The 26,349-nt window shown below is 37.4% G+C and overlaps 1 protein-coding gene across 2 annotated transcripts; it reads right to left on the reverse strand.

Annotated features, from left to right (window-relative positions):
• Positions 1 to 9,301: 9,301 nt before the first annotated feature.
• Positions 9,302 to 24,358, reverse strand: LOC124629870 (GRIP and coiled-coil domain-containing protein 1). Of its 2 annotated transcripts, none has more exons than XM_047163524.1 (12): positions 24,029 to 24,358; positions 21,742 to 21,843; positions 21,267 to 21,382; positions 19,989 to 20,134; positions 19,779 to 19,861; positions 19,393 to 19,565; positions 18,723 to 18,939; positions 17,571 to 17,968; positions 16,489 to 16,692; positions 11,849 to 11,958; positions 11,593 to 11,670; positions 9,302 to 11,371 (listed from the first exon to the last, which is right to left on the reverse strand). In XM_047163524.1, the coding sequence occupies exons 1-12, from the start codon at positions 24,111 to 24,113 to the stop codon at positions 11,200 to 11,202; spliced, it is 1,884 nt and encodes a 627-aa protein (XP_047019480.1). In that variant the 5' UTR covers positions 24,114 to 24,358; the 3' UTR covers positions 9,302 to 11,199. The 2 variants fall into 2 exon arrangements, with proteins under 2 accessions (XP_047019480.1, XP_047019481.1); XM_047163525.1 differs by having other exon boundaries at positions 21,267 to 21,379; positions 24,029 to 24,357.
• Positions 24,359 to 26,349: the final 1,991 nt, after the last annotated feature.

Below are 26,349 nucleotides of genomic sequence, written 5' to 3' on the forward strand. Positions count from 1 at the left end.
GACCATTTTGTGTGAAAATAGATGAAGTTTGAGAACAATAAAAATGGTCGTCTTCATAAAAAGACTACGAGGAATCGCTACGGCGTAGCAGCTACGTAAGCTCGCTGTCGTAGCAGTTACCGCTACGAGCCACGCTGTCGCAGCAGGTGACCGATCAGCGAGTCGTTCAATAACTCACAATGCTTTTATTCATTGGTGAGCCATTTTGTCAAAGGAATATTGATCGTTTTATAACTGGGATTTTATAGGAAAAAGTGAGTTTTTCCTAGCGAATACCCATTTGTAAAGTTGACCTGCAAAAAGTACTGATGTAGGCTACTTTGAATAAATGACTTTTTATTTTTATCTTCAGGAAATTTTAATTAGGAGGTCGACTGATTTTTTTAACAGCAAAAATAAATCTTATATGTGGCTTTATCTACTAGCCTGACCGGCATTACAAAGCGCCACTTTCGAGCTAACATTCTTCATTCAGCTTGCCAATTCATCCCACTAAAAAGGCTAAGACCACAAAACGTTCCATTCACAAATTCACGTCGCAATTACGGGGACAATTTTAAGTTTTTTTTTTTCGGGCAAGCGGTTGCCAAGTGTCCTATATGTCCAGGATGTTTGTGGTCCCGAGTGGCCGGCCAGATTGTAATTAAACCCTCTCTTGCCAAGAAACTGTCGGCCAACAACATGTCGACCGCACATGTCTCGTGTTTTTTCGCCAAGTTTTACAAAGCTGATGTTTTATGAATTTTTCGCAAGGATTTTTTTCGGGAGTACTCAGTTTATGGGAGTTGGATGAGAGACTTGGACGATGAGGCGTTGAAAAATTTACGAGGCTACTAGCTCTTGAATGTGGTTCCACCCAACACGAGAAAACTACTTTTCGCACCCCGATAAAAAGCACCCTATATCCTTTCTCAATCTCTAGACTATCTATCTAAGTATCTACCTAACTTAATGTCAATCCTTCAGTAGCTTTGACGTGAAAACGGAACTCACTGACAGACAGGTTACTTTCGCAAGCAAACTTAACTTTCATAATAGCCTCCAAAAATTCTTAGTCCTGCAAAATTCACGAGAAAATCTTCCACTTTCACAATCCACAAATAAAACCGTTCCCATAAAAACTGTAGGAAATCACATTCGGGCGATATATCGTAAGTTTAAAGACAATGACGAGTATCGGATTTGGATCGCCGCCACACGCTCTCGACAATGAGCCGATTTAGGCGGACGCCGTGACGGGAAGACCAAGTAGACCGTCACTCTTGTACAGTTTGTTATGACTCATAATTGTTACATTATTGTATGTTTTGGAGATGGTGATAGAATCTTTATTTCGTGCACGAAAACTTATGTTAGAGACGAGGTAATAACGTTCTTTAATTAATTAAATTATCGGACCAGCTATGGAGGTCTAAGTTCCTTAAGGTCCATTTAGTTGTTCAGCGTTTTACGTATGGTCAGTCCGATCTGTTAGTTCCCTGCTAGTACTTTTACAGATTTGGAATGAAGCTTGCTCTGAAAAAATGTCCTATGATATTTTTTCTTCGTGGATAATCCAAAAAGGAAGAATAGTAAACGCAGACCCCCAGGTAATAGGTAACGTATGCATGTAACTATTTTCTTCCTCATAAGCTGAGTATATTCTAACTGCAATCACTATTCTCCAAAAACCACAGATATATATCTTCAAAAACACATCAGAACCTAATAAAAATATCCAGTACATTAGTATAAAATATCTGGTATAATGCTGAGATTCGGTACCTGTCCCATAATCGCATTATGACGCTTTTGTATTCCAGTTCTGCGCCAAGTTACAATGGCGACGAATGTACCGTCATAGGTGGCTCGTGACAAATGATGGGGACTATGCACCCACTTTGTGGTAACATTGACTGATTGCCAGCGGTCGCTGCGGTGGTTTACAAATCGGAAGGCTTTTTGGGATTTAAGTAAGTGTGTTTGTGTTTTTTGGAGAGTTAAGATAGACTTACCTAAAACACGGTAAACTTTTTCCTAAGAGGTAAGACCCTTATAGTGCCTACTAGAAGTTTTAGGTTGAATTTCGAGTTAAAGAAGAAGATTCAAGATACTTTCTATGAAGGACAAACTTAGTAGCAGTTCTACATTTGTTTTCAATCGATGGCCGCGTATAATTTTGGGAAAACGTTACAGATAATCAGTCTCAAACCATCATTTTAAAAAGGAAAACATAAAACTTACCTTCGCTCTAAAAGGATGGTACTAATGACCAAAACTACCGACATTAAAACCCTTCACCTTTATCTCGCTCGTTTTAAATACAAAATGGATAACACACGGCCATCCAGCGTAATTTGTAAGCTAAACAAAAGTTTAATTTTAATTAGAGACACTTGAGCACGCACTAGACGGAAAGCGCCCCTGTATGCTGTCGTATAGTATTTGTTTTGTATACTTGCTAAAGCATACGACTTTGCATGAGAATTTTGAATGATTTTTTGTTTAATTTTCACGTTTAGCTCATATAGTTAACTGTTCGGTTTGTGATTAGAAACTATGTTGTTACCTTGCAAATATGTTTTTCTAACAGTTGTTTGGTAAATCAAAAAATGAGTATGTTTAATGTAGGGTAACTAATGGCTAGAATCATGGATGTAATTTTTATCAAATTAGCATTTTCATTCTTTCCAAATGGCTAACAGACAACAGTGTTACCTTGTGATATGTGTTTATATTTAAGTACACATTTAGGTTTTAGCTCACAAGTGCGACATGAAAAGAGACGAGTAAGTAAAGACATTATTTTAAAGTTCTTATCCAATAACTTAGTTTTGCCGAAGTTAACCATTTGACTCATCATATATGCTTAGTCTTTTGTAAATATGTAAGTACATTTTGACTAGCATGAAATCTTTTAAATCCGAATTCTGATAAGCAAAGCTCTACGGAGACATGCGTTATCTAAACCAAAAAAAAATACTTAACATAAATAAATATAAAAATAAAATGTTAAAAGTTAAAATGCTTTACTTCCTTGAAATCTCAACAGAGTGCACCGGGAGGTAAGGCTCGGAGGTAGGAGATCATGAACGGAAAATACATTTTTGTGCCGCTTGGACAGGTTCGTTCTCTAGGGATGAAGAGTATACCTCACCGCCTTACTGAGGGAAATGGATTGATCATATTTTATTAGAAGATTTTTTATCGAGGAATTTTTTATATCGGGTGTGTCGTTCACAATCACATTAAATCATATCGCATATACTTTATGATATTCTATGGCGAATTGTAAAAAAAAATAACCTAATCCATTCAGTGGTTTAACCACAGGAGTCATTTTTCGTTTTTATAATTTACAACATCATGTGTAAAGCAGAGATAAAGTTAGGAGTATCGTATGTTTTGATCAGTTGACAGCTGTCAGTTTTCAAGGGAGAATTACAGTTGTTTGTAATCACTGACTTTTATATGGTGTTCTAATTTTTGCACATTTTTATTCCATTTACTTTGTTTGAAAAAATCATTTTTTTTTATTTTTACGTATTTTTCTTTTATCTTTGTGTTAATCGACATATATTAACCAGTATATTAACGCATTTCATTTAATGTGATTATGAACGACACACCCGATATACCTAAGAAGTAAAGGTATCTCGATGACTACTTATCCTGCCGTTGCACATTCGCGGCAATTGGAGTGGCGAGTGGGTTAAAAAGATAGTGTAATTCGTAAGTCTGAGTTTTAGATAAACAAAAAAAAATATTGGACGCTTATTTTGTGTTTGAAAAGGAAATAAAAATGTCAAAACTTATAAAAACTCTGTTGGTAATTTGTAGGCCTCCTGTAGGTACTTATTTAAGAAAATTCTTCTTAGACAGTGCTTTTTAAACGTGAAACGTGTCCGTGGCTGAGTGTCTTCGCTACGGTAAGCTTTAGAGCTACGTCGTGAGAAAATCCTAGACCTTCTAAAGGATTATCCGTAAGGCTACACAAAGAGAGTCACAAATGCTAAGGGAAGAAAGCACACTTGTATTGTTGTTGTCACCCATATTTCGGCACTGTGTATGTATATATTATTTTTAAGTTAGTTATGTTTCCTTGTTGCTCTATAGCCCTGTTCGCACACGAGACAATATTTCATTAAGGAGAAACTCGTACCTACCAACCTTTTGGTTGAGCCAGAGGGTACTTTTCGAATGTCCATAAAAAATTGGGTTAAAGGATGAAAGGAGTGATGTGTTATCTTTATATTATTCGGCAATAAAGTAAGTAAGAAGTATAAGCAGTTTAGTTTCTTATTGATCCAAAAAAAACTGGGTATAACGATTTCATATACGTTCCACAATTTAGGGATAGCACCTACCTGCCGTTATGGCGAGCTTCATTTTTAAAATGTTGCTTACTGTCTGGTTAGGCTGTAAATAAACACAGTAAATTCACATCTTCAATTTGAAATCGGTTAAAAATCTCAAAGGATCGAAGTAGGTAGGTAGGTAGAAACTAATTAGAGTACAAAAGGGGTAAGTAGCAGTGTATTAATCAAGTCGCCAAGTCCATTAGTAAATGTTCGCGGGACAAAAGAGTTGGTAGACAATCGATATAATCGCGCGGTGCCCGCAAAACGCTTCTTGTTTTGTAGGGTGTCCAGGATTCAGTCAAAATCATTTTAATCAAAGTGGACCCAATAGCGGCAGTTTGTAAAGTCAAAATATCACACCTGCTTTCATCAATTACTATGTGTTTTTGCTGGACTAACTGTCTTTTCCTAAGTAAATAGATAATAGGATAATCATGATATACCTTCTTTAAAATGTATCTTTAACAGGAGGTAGGTAAATCATCCTGCCGGGGCTGCAGGTTGTTCGAAAGAGATACCGCGGCCCTGGTACCTACATAAAAGGCCTATCCCACAGCGGGAGGGGTAATTTGATGATTTTTGACGTCGTAAAAAAAAAGTAGGTAAATCAGTTCTAGATACGTCTTTCAAAGAAAACAAAGAGCAGGGTATAAGTAATTAACCGACTCCAAAAAATACTGCTCTCAATTCGGATGTTTGTAGTTTTTGTGTATACTTAATCTCAAACAAAATTTAAACTGTATGGGATCTCCCAAGAAATTAATATTTTCAGTTCAGTATGGTCACCGTACTTGAATGTCACCTACAAAAGAGCGATGATGGATGAGCAGTATCGTCTGAGACGCTACACAGAGCACTCTGTTCTCTAATACTTTTTAATGAAATGAAATGTGTGTGGTTTACTTTTGACAGCATTGCCTAACGTTTAGATAGACCTAGGTAAATAGAAATACACTTTTGTAACGACCACTACCGCTACCGCTATCTTTACCACTAGGTAAAGATTTAAAAGATAAAGATATTTTTACTTGGTGGTTAAGATAGCGGTCTTCGGTGTCCAAAATCAGCCATTTATTTATGCTTTCTTTGACATTCGCGCCATCATGACAAACCAAACGACGTATCATTTAATAACGGAATTGATACACGCGTTTGTTCTAAATATTAATATAACCGCGATAAGATCCGTAAAAGTAGTTTTATGTAAATGTCTAATATTCGCGTTAGTGTCAGAAATCATTAGTAACTACTAGCTTCTGCCAGCGACTTCGTCCGCATTAGATTCGGACTTTGTGCAAAGAGAGGAAGAAATATTATCAATTATTGTCGGTCAATAAGGTTAAACACTCTGAACGTCTATTCGCACCAATCGCATCAACAGCCAAATATTGTATTAAGCGCAGCCACCACGCCGCGAGCCGCGTCGATCGCGGCGACCATTACACAAAAATGATCCTTATAGCATGGCTTATTACCGTATTTCATGTATAACTTTGTTTTTTTTACCCATTTATATGATTGATTATTTATTGAAAAGGTAGTAATGTTACCTTTATTATTTAGTGTGAGTGAAAGTGTTAGAAACGTAATAGTAGGCAAATATAATCAGAAACCTCCGAACTACTAAGCTATCGAGAGTTACACATGTTATTGTGAGTCAACCATAAAAGGTAGACATATGCTGTCATGGGATGTTTTTTTACATAATTTTAATGAAAATATTTCCGTCATACATGGTTACTGTGTAGCTTTAACCATTAAGGCTGCACACGTGACGGAAACTTAAAAATGGAGTAACTTCGCTCTTTTTCCCAACATTTCTCTTCACTGCTCTGCTCCTATTGGTCGCAGCGTGATGAAAAGTATCCTATAACCTGCCCAGGAGTATGAAGAATAATTGTACCAAGTTTCGTTGAAATCCGTCAAGTAGTTTTTGTTTCTATAACGAACATACAGACAGACAGACAGACAAAAATTTTACTAATTGCATTTTTGGCATCAGCATCGATCACTTATCACCCCCTGATAGTTTTTTTGGAAATATATTCTATGTACAAAATTGACCTCTCTACAGATTTATTATAAGTATAGATAGTACATCTATCTATGGGCCAGGCCACAACAGTGCGTTGCGGCGTCGCATCGCAAAAATCAACGACGCATATCATGTTATAGTAAGTTCAACTCAGTCGTGCGCGCGGCCCTATGTGTGGGTAACCCTTGTACATATACAGTGACTTTGTATGCGTGACAAGAGGTACAGTCGGGTATAAATACAGTTATTTAGGGGTTGTATACGGCTGTTTAAAGTACAGTTATTACGTAATTTAGTTTATTTATTTATAATGATTCTGTATCGCTACTTGAAAAATCAAATGATGAATTTTCGGATTCGCTACTTTCACCAATGTTAATTATAAATTCTGACTCCATGTCAAAATGTCTATAGTATTCTTCTTTTTTCTTTTGTACATGTCGACAAGTATTACCCAACATCCCTTCATCAATTTGACTTAAACGTTCATTTATGAGTTTCATTATTTCCGTCTTATTTTGGTCGACATTATGCGAAGCAATATAATTTTTTAAAATTCCCCACACATTTTATTTCCATTATTATACTAAATTATAGGTCTTTTACATTCTTAGTCCACACATTTATTTATTGTCCGCGTACCCCGAGCTAGAAAATATGTAAGGAGTATTTAATTCATCTTAGATATTTCACTTCATTTATTTCTTAGATACTGTCAATGTCAATTTGAAAAGCCGTATGAGAAAATAATGATAAACTGTAAAATGTATATAATAATAAAAAGCTTTGAATGTTGTTTCATTTTTTCGAAACGCTACCTGACTCCTTAAAACATTTTCTCCGTGAAGAACTAGACATTTTCGTAAACGACTGTACCCATAACAAAAAGCGATAAGAACACGTCATGCTCGGACGACGTCACTGTCACACGAATGAAAGTTGTATATTTACAAGCCGACGCACACATAGGGCCGCGCGCAAATCTGAGTTGAACTATCTATAATCGCATAGCTGTGCAATGTTGTTTTTGCGATGCGACGCCGCAACGCACTGTTGTGGCCTGGCCCTATACTGTGCGGTGTACGGTGCGTAAATATTAAGTTTTATAAATAGGGTAGGCAAGTATAGTTACTTGTAATTTTCACGTAACCCAAAGTGGCACCGAGTGGATCTATATCTCAAAACGAAATACCTTCGGGAATTTTCAAGTGATTGGTCTGATAGCTAGGTCACAAAATACAACAGAAGTCAATCTCATGTATGTACTTCACTTTTCATGCCTAAACTCGGCGGTCGCGCTAGGGTCGTCAACTTCTTTAGGTATGCCCATAAAACTAACGTGGTAGTGGTACTCGTATCTAATTATTTGATTTATTGTTGAGAGTAAAATAGGAAAAATGAAATACAAACCAATAATAATAAAATATTTAATGTGGCACACAAGAGATTAATAAACACTTTCAACGGAAATTCGTTTGAACGAGATACCGAACTTTTGTTATTTATACATATATACCATAAAACACAATGTAAAACAAAGTGCCTCTTTAGTTGCGAAAAAAAAAATTGTAATGGGTTGGTACAGTCCCTGATCTAAGCTTGCTTCTACCTACAGAAACCTTGATGTGCGAGTTTTATTTCGTCTACCTTACAATATACTCTCGCCATGATCACAAAAATTATCAACTCCTACTAGTAATAATCTTTGAGGGTAGGTTGGGAGGTTCGCCTGGGTCGACACTAGCAAAACTTATTACGGCATTGGGCCAGAGGCCGCCGGGGCGCTTACCTACCCACCTAACTGTACCTACCTACTGCGTTTATTAAACGAACCATCGAAATATGAGAAAATAAGTAGGTACATACTATAGGTAATACGGCAAGCTAAAAAACGACAGTTCACTGTTTATTGTTGTATTAAAACAACCGTCCACTGAACAATTATAATACGACTTTTTTTGTTGCTCCATTATTACTTTTTCTTTTGTTATTAAAATTAAAAATAATACACTCAAATTACAGTTAGGTTGGTATCACAACGCGTGCACATTTATCTACCTTGTGTGTGACGCGCGTATCTCAAGAAAGCGGCAGCCGCGCTCGCACTGTTTTGAGTTGTTTTGAGACAGCGCGTCTGTGAACACGCACACATAGACACCTATGTCTGCGTGACTCGAACGCGCTTTGTATGTAGATTGACTTCTGTTGTATTTTGTGGCTAGGTGCTGTCGTAAAAAACGAGGTGTCTTTATTCAGTAGGCTCACAACGTGGGTAGGATAACAGGATAACCAACAGTAGTTGAACTACCCACCTACGTATCTATCTAGCTGAAGAGGCAAAGTTTTAGACAAGCTTGTTATCATACGAAGTTACCCATGTAAATATTTTTTGCCTACGTAAATTAATTAATTTATTAGGTATACAGAAGAAACCATGCTTACTCGAAAAAAATAGAAGCACAGATTAATAAATAGTTATCTGGTGATAAATGGTTTATGCGCCATCTTTCAATTGTAATCGGTACTTTTTACAAAATGCCGACTCGAGCCATCTATCCCCAGTGGAGTTATTCCTTTGCAGTTGTAGATGGCGTCGATGGTTAGACTGGAAGTCGACCCCAACATAGTTGAGAAAAGGCTCGGGAGATGATGATGATGGAGAAATAGTTTATAGAAATCCAGCGTAAATAGCAGCGTAGGACATCGACCAACAAGGTGGACAGACGACCTTATAAAGTTCGCCGGAAGACGCTGGATGCAGGTCGCCTCCAAAAGGTATCTGTGGAGATCTAAGGGAGAGGCCCATGTTCAGCAGTGGACGTCCTATGGCTGAGATGATGATGATGAGCGTAAATCAAACATCTTACTTCAACCTGTAAAAAACTGTCATATCATGATAACACGTAAAAGCAAATAAAACAACATATTTTCTAGATATTTATAAACTTTATTTATTACAAATAGACAACAGGAATGTTAGCGTGTTTACATGAACCCTATTTTATTATAATATTACATGATTATCTTATCCCAATTCTTGTAGAAAGACTCATTTTCATTTGATATGAGTCGGCCTGCCAACGTCAGCTTTTGCGCTAAGCAAGTGTTCTTAATAATACCATCAGAATTACATTCATCGTTGAATGAGGTGAATAAATTTTCAAAAAACCCATTAGATAGATAGATAGATAGATAGATAGATAGATACTCTTCTTATTCATCACACTCTATACAATTATTAAACGTATTGTCATGTGATTTTGACCTTTAGAATTTCAACTATGTTGGGGTCGGCTTCCAGTAGAATTTCAAAAGATACTTTAGTTAATTTAATAACCTAATAAATATAAATTACTTTGCCGTGAAATGGCGTGCCTTAGGTGAGTTCTGGCCTTTAATTTATCACAGTTAACGTGCCAATATCTACCGATATTTATTTCAAACAGTGCGTAATATACTTTTGTGAACACTGTGTGTACTATAAACAAGACATTCATGATAATTAGCTATAAATATTAGTACATACATAGTAATGTAAAAATTAGCTTACTTTGTGTTGGTATTTTCACGATGAAATCTTACATTCCTCTTTACATTCAGTAAGAGAAATAAAATTTGCTTTGTATTGTACAAATAGTTTAGTCATATATATAATTTAAATAGTCATATAGTTTAGTTACAGTTTATATTTTTAATTTAATAAATACCTTTTCATATTATGTATTTATTAATTATAATTTCTGATATAATTACGACTTTGTGAAAGATATTGTAAATAATACTGCTATAATAAATGTGTTAGAAAAATATACTACTGTCGAAATAATTGTTTTAATTCACTTTGTATGTTAGAGAAGTTCACCTTCACTCTAATTCGTACTTATTATTACTTTAATATGTATAGTTTTGTAAATTATTTTTATTTATAAGGTATTAATAGATTTAAGAAATCATAATAAAACAAATTTAGTAGAAAAAATATAGCTTCAAGAATCTAAATAACTGCATGAGCTTTTATATACTTCAAGTGACTTCAAAAATAAGAAAATAATGCTAAGTGCGAGTTGAACTCGCGCAAAATTCACAAAATATATCTACATGCTATACAAATTATTATTATTAAAAATAAAGAGAATAAAAATAGCTTCGATAACGACGACGCTCTTACGTTTTAGGCCCGGTTGTTCGAAGCTCAGTTACGTCAAGGTTATGGTTAAATTCTAGTTACAGTAAAATTAACAGGGTTTAAATTCAAAAATCGTCAAATTTACCGTGATCAAAATTGACATCGGTCAAATTTTAACTTTAACTTTACCGTAACGTACGAACAACCGGGCATTAGTGCCAGTAGCGCCTCATTTAAATTTTAGGAAAAAGTCTTGTTTTAATCAACATTCCCGATCATGGGAGTGTCACTAAATAATTTGCCAAACAAGTATTTCAAGAGATCACACCCCTTCACACAGTCAGAAGATTTGCGTCGGTTTGCTGCATTCACAACGCAGTTTTTTGTTACCACGGTAAAATAATTTAGACAAACAAATAATAAATAACGATTTTCTACTTTCTCTCCTAAAAGCAGTCCTTGTTTACGAAGTACCGTAACATAGCATCAGTCCCCTTTTACTACAAATATGGAAGATTATTATTTGTAAGGTTTGTATATGGGGGGCGGAAGTAAAGTAGCCTACGCTCATTAAAAATATAAATCCGTTACTGCATAGCATACATTAATCTTCAAACGCAAACCTACAAATAACTGCGTTCCGGATGAACTTTAACAAAATTAGCGCACATAAACTTCAACAAAAAATGCTCGAAACCTCATAGATTATTTGAGACCATATTTTTCTCAGTCGTAGTGAAGTGCAGGACGGCTGCTATTGCGTTTAACATATGCTTTCTGCCGGCGTAGTCTGTCGACATAAGGTATGCCATCACTACGTTTTTTAGATATTCTAGATTTGCGCCTTCACGGGATTGGATGCGGCGTAACCTGTAAGGTGATGAAAAAATAATGAATATACATATTTTGGTGTTTTATTTGGAATATTATACGGGTGGTAGTAAAAAGCCCTGTAACGTTACAGCTGAGTAAGAAGTATATAAGTATTGGTATGTATAACAATATGACAGATTACTAAAATCGTGTACCAAATTAGCATAATGTAATTGAGGACATTGCAATGGGACAATATTTTGCAATCAAGAAATTACCTGTCAATTTCCTCTTTCAATGTCCTTATTACTTCCTTGAAGCGCTCTTTTTCTATAGTCGCTTCTCGTTGGCAGTCTCTGTAAATTGAGATAATAACAATTTACTAACACAATTCAATACAGTACAATTTAATGTAATTTAATGTAAAATCGAATCTAATGTATGTAATTTAAAGTTTGTGTAATGTGTGTAAATTAATATAATTCGTTAAAAATATAGATTTTGGGTACTTTTTATCCTGATAAAATGTTTTACCTGAACTGTCCCTCCATAATATGTTTTTCTTTCCTGAGTTGCGATATGTCGAGGTCTTTGCGAGCTAACTCGTGCGCATAGTGGAGCATATGCGGCGGTGCTGTTACGTCCTGAAACATTATCATTCACATTTTAGTCTAATAATTATTGACACTGTTTCCCAAAAACTGAAAAACCACTCAACATGTCTGGAATCTACAAAGTTCTCCCGAATCTGCCTGACGGCCCTTGATGGGATATACAGCCTTGGCCAAAAGTATTGAGCACCCATGACATCTTTCAGTTTTATGCGGAGTATCAAATAGGAATAAAACAAAACGTTTTTTTTTATTTGTAATTTACTATTTATTAATTGAAAATTAATACTTTGTGGGTCCACCCTTTGTCTTAATTACAGCAGAAATTCTTTTTGGTAAAGAGCTAACAAGATTTTTACAGTCTTCAGCAGCTATCGCGTTCCATTCTAGGCGCAGGTAGCGTTTCAATTCTTCTCTGTTGTTAATTGTGTGGCGCCTAACTCGACGCTTTAATAAACCCCATAAATGTTCTATGGGGTTCAGATCTGGCGACTGGGCAGGCCAGTCAAGAAGCTCTATGCTATTTTCCCGAAACCATGTAATAGTGCGGGCAGATTTGTGGCAAGGCGCGTTATTCTGCTGTAATTTATCACTATCCATGTTCGTGTCACCGAAAAGTTTCGTGAACGAAGGCAGCAACGCAGTTTCTAGCACATTTATGTACTTAGAAGAGTCCATGCGGCCCTCACACAAGAACAATTCGCCAACTCCAGAATCTGTCATGCAACCCCTGACAATTATACTGCTGCCGCCGTGTTTTACGGTTGCGACCACACACTCTGGCTTGAATTCTTCGCCCACCCGGCGACGCACAAAGGTCACACCAGGTGTACCAAAAATCTGCAATAAAGAGAAAAATACTGAGTTCCGGAAATATAAAGAACTTCCTCTATGCGTTTAGAATTTAAACCATTTTACATTATTTTGTTAGGGCATTAAATAGACTTACTCACCTCAAAGTTTGATTCGTCTGACCACACAACATTTGACCAATCTGCAGCGGTGAAAGTTCGGTGTTGTAAGGCCCATTTGTACCGAGCTTTTTTGTTGCTCTCGGAGAGCCATGGCTTCTTCCTAGCTTTACAGCCTTTCAGACCAGCTTTCTGAAGCCTTCTACGAGTAGTTCGAGCAGAAATTGTTTTCTTCATTTGTTCTGAAAACTCAGCAGCGAGCTCTGAAGATGTTTTTTTCCTATTTCTTAATGACTCTCTCAGTAACTGACGATCTTGACGGCCTATGGTGATGCGTTTGCGCCCGGTTCTCGGTCTATTTTGATGTGATCCGGTATCAGAGAATCGCTGAATAGCATAATGCACGGATCGGCGCGAACATTTCACAGTTTTGGAAATCTCTACTTGTGATTTCCCTTGCTCATGCAGAAGCTGCATCTGCACTCATTATTCTAAAAAAAGTTCGTTTCGTTTTGGCATATCACAACTATAACACTTAAAACTTTGAAATAAAATACCAAAGGCGCACTAGATCACTGGATGTTGTCACAACGAGCGATGGTAGCGAGCTAAAAAATAAATTCAAAAATTGTAAAAGACACATTTTCTTGCACCCAGGTGTTTTATTGTCCGCTGTGGCATAAGTCATTGTTTTAAAATCTTTGTAGATAACCGATAAAAGAATATTTCAACGATGGATTCGGGTTTCTCTCATAATTACCGTGATCTAGCGAAATTTGTAAGGTGCTCAATACTTTTGGCCAAGGCTGTATTTAACACCGATTTTTTTTCTTAGAATAGAATAGAATATTTTTATTTGTAAAACATAGGTATTTACAAAATAAAGATCTTACGTATGTATAATTAGAGCGCTATGTTTTGTCATTAAGACGTACAAATGTAGTAGAGAGAAAAAAAAACTTAACATTAAATTGACAAACAAAAATAGTAATTAAATCATCAGAAAACAAAATAAACAACAATAAATACAATTCACAGAGACATATTATTCAAATATTCATCCAAAGAGTAGTAACATTTTTCGGTTAATACTGCCTGAAGAGCCCTTTTGAATTTACTAAGAGGTAGAACTCGGATTAAGGTGGGAATTTTATTGTAAATTCTTGGAGAAAAACCAAAAAAGCTCTTTTTGAGTAAAGCGGTCTTACAATTTACGTGACATAATTTATTTATGTATTGTGAACGCATGGGCATTTAGCATCAGATATTTTCAGAAATAGTTGTGGATTACACTTGACAAACAGTGCGGTTCCTAAAATGTAAAGTGAAGGAAAAGTTGGAAGTTTATATTTTTGAAAACGAATACATCTCTTCTGCATCCTAAAAACCAGCTCTCTATCAGTTGACTGTCCCCAAAATATTAAACCAAATCTCAAAATTGAAACTACCAGTCTGTGATAAGCAGTTATTAAAGTTTCTATATTTACTTTTTTAGAAAGCTGAAAAAGAAGATATGCAGCTTTATTTAGGCGTTTACAAATTTCATCCAAATGAGGTTTACAATTTAATTTACTATCAATTGTTATACCTAAAAATTTTACGTTATTAACTTCATCTATTTTAATATTATCATATTCAACATTAATATCTGACATTTTACATCTTTGATTGAAATGCATAATTTTAGTTTTCGTTAAATTAATAACAAGATTGTTGCTATTGAGCCAAGCTATTATTTCACTTAGTGAGCTATTTATGTAGTTTTGATAATCGTTTGGAATTCGTTTCTTCAGGTTTTAGTGCACAGCCGTCGACTTTCTACCACTAGATTATTGAGGCCGTCAGCTTAACCTCTATAATTTATACTTCTGTCCGAATATAATAAAGAGGACACTTCAAATCAAATATTTCATTTTAAAGGACAATGCTATTGTTTGTATGGAAGTTGGGCTCAAGAGTTGCCCACAGTAACTGCATAGTGTATTATGTTCCATAGGCTTATAATAGGTCCCAGACCGAAATATTTCGAAATCTATCCCAGGAGTCCTGAGAAAATCTGGCTTGACTCTTATTCAATATTACGAGAAATATGCTTACGAACTCTTAACTATTCCACTTTTATTACCTTAATTGAAATGCATTGTAATATTAATCGACAAATACGAGGTATTGAACGAGAATTTTTTTTTCCGATCTGACGATGGAGACGACATTGAGACGAGGGAACTCTTCAACGGTATCTATTTACTACCTCGTGTGTACGAGCTTATTTTATTCGTCTTGATAAGATTTTTCCATTGCCATTACGGATATTAATTGCATGACGCTACACGAACTTAGGACTGATTGTGGTAGATAGAGACTGAAAAGCAAGAGAAACAACAGTTACCTTTAAACGTCTATTTCAGTTTTTTTAAATCCTGTTAACAGTGAAACCACTAACTATCTGAATGTTATTTCAAGAAAAGAGGTTGTTAGGTTTGTGGCTGCTTAAAATGGCTTGCTAACATTAGTACCGGTTTTTCTCGGGACCTCTGGGACCGATTTCCAAAATATTTGGATTTCGTATTAACAGTGAAGTAAAGGACCTATTCTAACCATTCTCACTACTGGGCAAATGACTTGGACTTTATAAAGTGACTCTTCAAGTTTGACATTAGAACCAGTTTTTCTCGGGACCTCTGGGACCGATTTCCAAAATATTTGGATTTTGTGTAAACAGTGCAGTAAAGAACCTATTTCGACCACTTTCACTGCTGGGCAAATGGCTCAGGCTTTGTTACGTGACTATCTATGGAGAACATTTGAACCGGTTTTTCTCGAGACCTCTGGGACCGATTTTCAAAATATTTGGATTTCGTATTAACAGTGAAGTAAAGAACCTATTCTAACCATTCCCACTACTGGGCAAATAGCTTGGGCTTCATAAAGTGACTGTTCAAGTTTAACATTTGAACCGGTTTTTTCCGGGACCTCTGGGACCGATTTCAAAAATATTTGGATTTCGTGTTCAGAGTGCACTATGGAACCAGCTGGAACTACTCCCACTGCTGGGCAAACTTTGAGCCCAGACCCTGGCATTGTCCTTTGTGGCACATTATAGCAGCACCGCAACAGCACGGCTGCAGCACGGCGTCGACTCGAATTTAGACTACGGCGAGCGGACAGCGCGCCAACCGGCCGCGAGGTGTAAGCTTGCTGTCACCGCAAACTCAATATTATTTTAAGACGATTATGATTGATGTTATGATTGAACACGACGCAATGACGTTGTTTCGCTGCCGGCTCGGAGTCGGCGCGCAATTAGCACGCCATCGGCGTAAGGCACGCTGACTGCTCGCCGTTGGCTTTTTCATATTGACATTACGAAATATATTATAATATACACGATTTAATGCTCTAAATTGAATGACAACTTAAATGCTGGTGTGGAGCCGTGCTGTTGCGTTGCTGCTATAATGTGCCACAAGCTTTAGTCTGTTAGGCAAAAGGCAGATGTCAAAATATGCTACAAAACTTTGAAACGATTTGACTTTCACTGTTCAGAAGCTATCCCCGAGTAACATTGGCCATACTTTATCCTAAAGAGTCTCAAAATGTGGTCGTAATCACGTACATGCTAGTTCTCAATAAATAAATAATACAAACATACCGTAAGCATCCCATCTTTAAAATGCGTATCTTCAGCGCTAACCCTCCGTGACCTCTCATTCCTTGCTCTAATATAGTTATCTGTTTCGTCCAGTAGTGCGGCGTAGCGGTCGCGTTGTGTCTGCACTTGCTTCTCCAAGCTGAGGATGCGGGTCTTCAAGTCGGAGACTATCTCTTTCTGGTAGTCTTGCTCGTTTTTTAGTTTCTGGAATTAACATGATGAAACTGCTAATAACTATAACTGACACGTGACCCGCCAAACTGTCCAATTTCTCTTCGATAGGTCAAGAAAGTAGGTCAATAACTTTCTCTATACATTTAAATCGAGTTCAATTGAAGGTATTTTATAGGCTTGTTGAATGGCGACGGTTTCCGTCATGCGACGAGGTGGTGCAAAGTAATAACTTAACTCTAAGTATCCACTAGAGCTCTGCCTCACTAAGACGCCATGGCGACGTCGCCGGCTGCGTATCGAAGCAGTTACTATTGAAATATATGGAACCTAACTGACTTGGCGACGGCTTAGCAACGTCGCCAAATTGGATGCGTGGCCACGAGCTACAGTTCCCTACGTGGCTTCTGGCTACTCTGACAGCTCGGCGACGTTGCCACGGTTGCCACTGTAATGTACACAACAAAGTGCACCTCCCTCACTCAGTCGCCAGTGCGGTCGCCAGTCAGCGTGCGGTTTCTTCAGCGACCATGTAAACAATTGACCGTCGAGACGCCATGGCCACTCGACTTGGCGACCTTTGGATGCCATAAGTAGCCAGAATGGCGCCGCTGGCGACGTCGCCATGGCGTCTTATTAATGAGGCAGAGCTCTAAGTGACTACATAAGGTAGTACATAACAAGAAAGAAATCAGTGTGACAACACAAGTAAATTAGAGTTGTGGGTGCCCAAAGTGCCCACTACAGTAGATCTACCACTGAATTTATTTTTGTTACAATTTTCATTCTGAAAACAGGTCTAATTCGAATTAAATAAGATAACATGGAGCTATAAAGAGCCCTGGAAACATTTCAACCCTTCTTTTGTCTGTTGCCCAAAATCAATGATAAAAATAATATTCTTAACATACCTCTTCATACAACTTCAAAGTATCCAATTTATCCTGTTTCTCTTCATCCAGCAATATTTTATAAGTCTCCACTTTTTCCTTCAGGAGAGCTATTTCACCCTTCAACTCCCCTACATCATCAGTCTCACTCCCTGCATCTCTCACTTTCATTTGTTGTTTATACAAATCAAATTCAACCTTCAAGCTTTCATACTCCTCTTTGCATTTCAAATGCACATTTTCATATCCTTGGACTTTAAAAACTGTGGAAATGTCTATGGGACTGCCGAGTTTGTCGTTTTCTGCGATGAGTTCTTTTTTCAAAATGTGTATCTTGTCTATGAGCGTTTGTAAGTATTCGCTGTCGGCTAGCTTTTCGTTGTCCGTCTCGCTTTTGGATGTTGTTTCTGCTGCTTCTTCTGTAATTAAAATAATGTAATGAATTTCTATGTTATATTTTTCAATAATTTATTTATTTATCAAGGTGCTAGAATTCGATAAATCAGTCACATTTCTGAAACACTTTCTAACTGTTTTCAATTATTTCGGTATTTGAAGTTTTTCAAAAAGAAAGAAAATAAATGTCCTAGTCATTAATTCCATATTTTTCCACTTACAGGATATGTAGCTACCCCCAACTGTAATTCTACAACCTTATGTCATGGGTTTTTACCCCTTAGCAATATTTTCAGTGAGTGTTGCGTTATTGCAATTTCATATAGTATACATCATCATCCTCATCCTCCGAGCCTTTTCCCAATCATGTTGGGGTCGGCTTCCAGTCTAACCGGATTCAGCTGAGTACCAGTGCTTTACAAGAAGCGACTGCCTATCTGACCTCCTCAACCCAGTAACCCGGGCAACCCGATACCCCTTGGTTAGACTGGTGTCAGACTTACTGGCTTCTGACTACCCGTAACGACTGCCAAGGATGTTCACTGACAGCCGGGACCTACAGTTTAACGTGCCATCCGAAACACAGTCCATGGTGTCTAAGATATACTTAGAAAGTACATACAAACTTAGAAAAGTTGCATTGGTACTTGCCTGACCTGGGATCGAACCCGCGCCCTCATACTTTAGAGGTTGGTCCTTTACCCACTAGGCCACCACGACTTTTACATTTCATCATTTTATATTTCATATAGTATACATAGTAAACATAAATCTCACCAAAATCTTTATTAGCAGCGATTTTCTCCAAGATTTTTCCATTAACATTATCTTTAAGCTGTTGTATAAGTTGCTGATCGCGGCGGCGTCTCAGGTCGTACTGTCCCACCGTCTCCGATAGTTCTGCTATCTTACTCTCCAACAAAGCTACTCGTTCCTCTTGTCGGGCACATATCTTGCGAGCTGACTCTTCTGCGCGTTTCGCTTTTATTTGCTCCTGGAAAGAGAGGTTTTTATTAATATTTGGTGTAAAGTAAAAAAATATGTAGTGGGTGAGAGGGAGTAGACATACATGCGTGCCAGAAGTTGTGCCGCTATCCAGCTATAGACACATGAATGTGATTTTTGGATCTGGATCTGGTGTTTGGCTGGCTGCAGACACAAATATTCCGCATCCATCTCCCGTGGCTGATTCCCACATGTATGGCTTTTTTTTATCGATGTCAAAAATCACCAAATGACTCCCGCTGTGGGTTAGCAGCGGTGAGGGAGTGTCAGACTTTTACTGACTAAAAATCCATCGTGTTCCTTCGTAGGTCTTTTAAGTACCAGGGCCGCGGTAACTCTTTCGAACAATCCCGCAGCCCCGGTGCACATGTATGGCTAGCTTTTTGTTGTGTAATGTTGCTTAGCCTATCTTGAAAATAGATCCGTCCTATTTAGTGCATACCTCTCGTATAGCGACGCAGTGTGACTGTGAGAGCAGCGCTAGTTTCTGCTGCAGACGCACGAGCATGGCGGGCGTCTCGCTGCCGCGGCCCTCGGCGCGCTGCAGGCGACGCTCGGCCGCCGCGAGCGAGTTGCTCAGGTCACGGACACGCTTCTCTAGCTCCGCTGTAGATGCTGGAATGTTCAAATATTAGTTACACAAATGTTGTAAACGTCCAAACGGCAAACCACGAACGGGGGTCTCCGCACGCGGCAATTGGAACATTGACGCACGAAAGTAACGAAATGAAGATGAAATGTATCCTTAGTAGACCGCGGCTGTCGTGAACGCGGTCTACTGAACCTTTTAAAACAAAACAAACAACAATAGACCATAAATAGACATACCTTGAGCTTCACTGGAGTGCACCACTTTATCTTCTAGCTTCTCTTTTGTTTTTCTCTCACTATTCAACTTCAGGTGCAGTTCTCTAGAAGCGACAATATATGACGTTTTTAAAACTATTTAGATCTTTTTTTTCAGGATTTGATAACAATATAGTATCCTGATTTCAGTTAAAAAAGGACAACAACTGAGTGTATAATAGACTAACTTACTTCATCATAACCTGATGATCAGCTCTCTCCTTCTCCCTCTCCTGTATCTCATACGCAACCTTCGCCTTCAAGTTGTTGACCTCAGCTATATGCTGCTGAACCAATGTTCTTGTTTCCTCTCTCATTGCGGCTATCTGATTTTCATACTGGAGAAAAAAAAAACATTTATTTAAAATCTGACAAAATTAAAATGAATCATCTGTCTAACTTTTTCCAACTAGTCCAACTACATTGGAGTCGGCTTCCAGTGTAATAGGATGCAGCTGAGTAACAGTGCCTTATATATTATGGAGACTGGAGTGACTCCCTATCACCTCTTCCACCCAGTTGCCTGGGTAGCCCGATACCCTTTAGTTGAGACTGGTTGCCAGACTAGCCTACCCGTAATGACAAAGATGTTCAAATGAGGGATTTATCTAAAACTATAAAATGTATACTAATATTATAAAGTTGAAGTTTGTTTATATGTAGTCTATTTATTGAATCCTATAGGCTATTTATTATTTGGGTGTTATGTGGTGGTATCATATCATTACATATGAAATAACATGAATATGATATTAACTCAGTTATTTCTGAGTAAAGATATTTTAAAAATGCTTGTATTGCATTTACAAGATAATAATCTTGGTTATTATCAAACAATCTTAACCAAATAAATGTATTCAGATAAACATTACATTGTTTTGATTTAAATTGACACATTATTGAATCACATAACTCATTGTAATGAATCACACCTTTATAAACAGAGTAACTAAATTTACATCAGAATTTTTTTATTTTTTTTCCGACGTCAAAAATCATCAAATGACCCCTCCCGCTGTGGGTTAGCAGCGGTGAGGGAGTGTCAGACTCTTACTGACTAAAAACCGTCGTGTTCCGTCATAGGCCTTTTATGTACCAGGGCCGCGGTATCTCTTTCGAACAACCCGCAGCCCCGGCAGGCCTTGGAACCCCGGCAGGCCTTGGAGCCCCGGCAGGCCTTGGAGCCCCGGCAGGCCTTGGAATTTACATCAGTATCAAGTATCTTATTAACTTTTATATGTAAAACTAGCTGTTTCCTGTAGTTCCACCCGCAACCTGAGGTACTGCATTCTGCACCAAGATAAAATAAATAATAAATGGTATAATTTATTTATTTATAAATATAATATAGATAATTTATTTATAAATAATAAATAAATAATAATTAAATTTTTGCAATAAGATCTTAAATTTTTTATGCTAATTAAAATAGAGAATGGGTCATAATTGTAACTTCTATTTTGTAAATACCTTATCTCTTGTAAGTTTCTTGTCAGCTTGAAATGCCTCTTCCATTCGTGACTTCTCAGCTGTCAAAGTGGAGAGGGACAGCATAAGAGCGGAAACCGACTCATCTCGGCTTTCTTCTGAAATTAGAACTAACTGTTTTATTTCTAGAAATCATTCAGTAAAAGAGACCTAGCAACCATGTTCCTTTTCTCTAGTTTCTTAAAGTTGACTCTCAGTCTAACTGGGTGCACCTGAGTATCAGTTTAGTATGGATCTAGTCTATATCAAGGGGAGACATTATACATACACAGCTTATTCAATTTATACAAATTCATTACAATAATTTCCAACATTTTTCCTAAGGAATGGCTTAAGTAGCCATTTGATGTCTCTGAGTGCACATGTTTGTGTCCTTTTCATAAGTTTTAGGGGCTAGACTACTAATTCATTACCTATGCAACTGTGTGAAGTAATAGAGATGTATGAAGTAACTTACCACCTCCCCCCTCAACAGGACTTTCAGTTTTATTCAAGGCTTTTAAACTGATCTCCAAGGCTTCCTTCTCTTTGATGAGACCTTTATATGCAGCAACCACATCTGTAATGTAAATTATGCATTTAATTATAAAGCTCAAGTGCCTTCAAGGAGTAGAACAAAACATGGCAAAACTGTATTAATGTAAGTATTGAAATAAAACTACTTTTATGGATTTTATCGTGGTTATATTCATCATCATCATCAGCCTATAGCAGTCCACTGCTGGACATAGGCCTCTCCAAGTGCACGCCACTGAGATCGATTTTCGGCTGCTCGCATCCAGCTCCTGCCAGCCGTCTTGCGCAAGTCATCACTCCACCGTGCCTGAGGACGTCCTACACTACGTTTGCCGAGGCCTGGTCTCCACTCTAGAACTCGTTTACCCCAACGGTTATCGGTTCTTCGGCTAATATGGCCAGCCCACTGCCACTTCAGCTTGCTGATTCGGTGGGCTATGTCGATGACTTTGGTTCTCTGACGGATTACCTCATTTCTGATGCGATCCCTCAGAGAAATGCCAAGCATAGCTCTTTCCATAGCCCGCTGAGCAACTTTAAACTTGTGGACCAGCCGTACCGTCAGTGTCCACGTTTCGGCTCCGTAAGTCATGACAGGTAGGACGCACTGATTGAAGACTTTTGTCTTTAGGCACTGTAGGATCGACGATGTTAGGACTCGACGTAGCTTCCCAAATGCAGCCCAACTCAACTGAATTCTCCTATAGGCTAGTTTCCTAAAAAATAATAATTAGTCCGTCTTGTAGATTGTCCAAAATTAAGCGATACGTATTTTTTCTTTTTTAAATTGGATCAGAACTTGTTAAGATATAGCGTGTTAAAGTTGAGTGTGACGTCACAAGTTGCTACAATTTTCAGGACACTGTGACGTAAAAGGCCCCCACTCCTAATTTTTGAAGTGTATTATCTTTGTCATTTTATGTTTAATTAAAAAAAGAAAAAATACGTATCCAATATTTTTTGATTATCTAAAAAGCGGACTAAATATTATTTCATTATTTCGACCCTGGACACTACCCTATTCACCTTGTCCTCAAAGTTGTTTCTACCTAACTGCAATGTCTGCCCGAGGTATACATATTTCCGAACAACTTCGAGAACGGCGCCGTGTATCCCAATCGGTTCCGGTAGAACATGTTCATTGAACATGACCTTGGTTTTGTCCAAGTTCATCCGTAGGCCGATGCGTAGAGAAGATTCAGCCAGGTCGTTCAGCATCTGTTGTACCTCGTTCGTATCATTGTTATATTAATATTATTTAATCCCCACGTTTTGATCTTTTACAGCATCCATGGTCATGGGCATTTTCTGCTAGTTTCTTAGACACAATCCTGATGCAGTCTTCAACAGGTAAGCATGTAAACAATGACTGAACAAAAACCACCAACATCCTCCGAGCCTTTTTCCACACACAGTTATCTATTGTGGGTATATCATCATCAATTCTTACCACCTGTCAAGTGACACATACCTCTACAAGATGCAGGCGTTTACAAGCTTGATTGTGATTGTGGTCTCTCATACATAGGCCAAAATAAAAGTAGCATAGGGAACCGCGTAAAAGAACACATTGCCAACGTCAAACACTGCCGTTCCGAAAGTCAGCAGTTTGTGAACACACACTTGACAAGCCCCAGCATTACAACAGATTTGATAAACCACAAGTCCTTAAAAAGAAAACCGATTCCTGTTGAAATTAAAAAAACATCCAAATTTCAATAGAGAAGACAGCTGGAGCGTACCTTCTGCTTGGAACCCCATCATAGAAACTATTAAATTAAAATCCAAGCCAAAAACTGCTAGACCTAAGGATACAATGAACTCGTTTTGCGTGAATCGGATTGTCAATAATAATCAACAAAATGTAGGGTAACTGTGTGTAATTAAAATATCAAGACAACCCTCACCTTAGTTTGCAAGTGGCCATGGATGCTGTATAGGATCCGAAACGTCGGGATTAAATAATATTTATTGTATAACCGCGATAAAATCCGTAAAAGTTATATTTCAATGTCTAATATTCGCGCAAGTGTCAGGAATCCAATGTAAGTATTTATAGCCTTGACTTTCTATGAAGCATATCCTGCGTTACAAAGGCCATTTAATATTGATAAAACAATAATAAAGAAAAGCGTGCAATGCAGCCCAGTGTTTTGTAGCCTTCAGAGTAATAATGTTTTTGTCGTAAAACATATGTTTCGAAATTACTTCAAAGTTTTACCGCTTACCTCTCAAACGTCCTTCATAACGCTTGATTTGATCAGCTTGTTTAGTAATGGTCGATATCAATTCCTGCTTCGATAAAGATTCCATATTTTACTCTTGTGTAATATAAAAACCAATTTGTTTCACACGGTCTCACAAAGAGCCACAAATAATTTCGCACTCAAGACTCAATACAATAATATTTTTGGTATCTTGATACAATTTATGCCCACACTTGTTATTATTTATCTTGTGAAGCCGTATTCAATGTTGTTGTTAATATTTTCCAAGTTTTTTCCATCTGTTTAGCGTTTCGACTTTCGACGTTTCTTTCTCAATGAATGAAAATAAAGTATTATTATGAACTTCTGAATGAATGAATGGATGAATGGTTAATGACTTAAAATGACAGACAGTGTCAAAGTGTCAAATGAAGTGAGATTATATTTTTCGTCTGTGGTATAATGTTATTATTGCAAAATATTATATAAAAATACATACGATAACATTAACAAAAACAGAAAACCAATTTAAAACTGTAGAGAAGTAACTCCCAAAAGCTACATATTAATATACCTTCCCATGCTGTGACTATTGTCGCAATGGTCACGCGTGGTTCTCGCGCGTCGTCAAAAGCCTCTCTCCGTCCGATTAAAAGAGTAGACTTGCGAAACTCATTGGTAGCTTGCAACTAAGTTCCAAGCACACTATTCAGTTTAGGCATGTGGCTCATTTCCTCGCTTGGATCCACTGCCTGACTAAACTGCAAAATGGTGTCAATGTTCCGAAGCGCCACAAATAATATCATCATTTGTAATCTAATGTAACAACGAGTTTTCCAAGAGATGGTGGTTTAGTCATTTTTAATTACTTAAAAAAGTTAATGAATAAATCCTTAAAACCATCCCGTAATACATTCAAGTATGGCAACAAAAGCATGAAACATTTTTTTCATTGAACACCCCACCACTCCACGTGGTACCTACTATAAATTAATATGCTCGCATTTTTTTAATGAAATCTCATTAAAATGAAAATCAGATACATATTTTATTTACAGTACCTATAAACTAGCGAGAATACAGTGTCGTTTGCTAGAAACTTTGCGATAACCTCATCATTACCCTAGTGTTTGATTGACACTAAAAATATACTCAAGGAGCATTTAACTATCGAGACGACTGATGCGATCTGTATTTAAATTAATAAGGATAACTTAAGTAGGTACAAAAAGAGTATACCTAGTAAAAAATCGCTCTCGAGTAAAGCAACATTCAATCTTACCCCAAACTGCCCCTACACAAAATCCACATGCGGCTACCATTTTGCGAATCCCAGCAAACACATTGTTGCTATAAGAATAATAGTAGGCGCTATTGATGCAATGTTTATTCGTATCGTATCCTTCTGGGGAGGTCATTGACCTATGATTTAAAAATGGGGTAACATGCACCCCTTGTTATAATTAATTCTAGTTCATGTTGTTATAAACGTAATGTCCGAATGTTGCACATAATTTTTGTTAGGAGTTAGCCAGCCATTCGGAGTTAGCTGACCAACATTACGACTGATTGAATGTAGCCTAGGTATCCTGAATGTTTATACTTACCTAGTTTCTATTCGTGAATGTAAAGCCTAGATTTAATCCTATTCGATCTTTCATCACATTACCAGAATACCCGGATCTAGGCATTATGTGGGTATGTAGGTTCTAGATTGTGCCTAGGAATCTACAGAGACCTAGAGCTGCATTGTCGGTTTCAATAAGATTATTGTCCCTATGCCTGTACTTGTAATGCTAACAAGAGGGAAGTATTTCCTACCATCCTTAATACATAATTTATAAATATTCTATCTACAAATTATCGACTGTGACGCGAAATAAACACAGCTTGTTTTGTTCGCATCCCCTAGTCAAGATGTCCGATGTGAACAATGGACGCCACCCAAAAATCTGAGCACGTTTTTTTTTTATATACGCTATATGGACGCGAATTTATTTCTCTAGTAGGTATCGAAAAGGGGCTTTATTTGGCACTTGTAACTTAAAGTTTTTGGCTTCATGTTAGCGGGCTATGAGCTTAAGCCAAACGGGCGTGGCGCCTTGCTGTCTGTAGATTGGATCGATGCATGCGTGCGTACACCCCCGGCGGCATATTAGGCGTCTATTGTATCGTTTCCAACAATCGTCGTACAGATACTCTATTTATAAATGGTATTGGTATCAGATTGTTCGGAGTTAAATTCAGAAACATTTGAAAAAGCGATATTTTTATTTAGTGGGTGTTGTTTTATCATAACCCAAATCTCTGGAAAATCACCCTTGCAAATGGCGTAATCCGAC

Source organism: Helicoverpa zea, chromosome 4 (genome assembly GCF_022581195.2).
Source record: "Helicoverpa zea isolate HzStark_Cry1AcR chromosome 4, ilHelZeax1.1, whole genome shotgun sequence".
Lineage (NCBI taxonomy): Eukaryota > Metazoa > Arthropoda > Insecta > Lepidoptera > Noctuidae > Helicoverpa > Helicoverpa zea.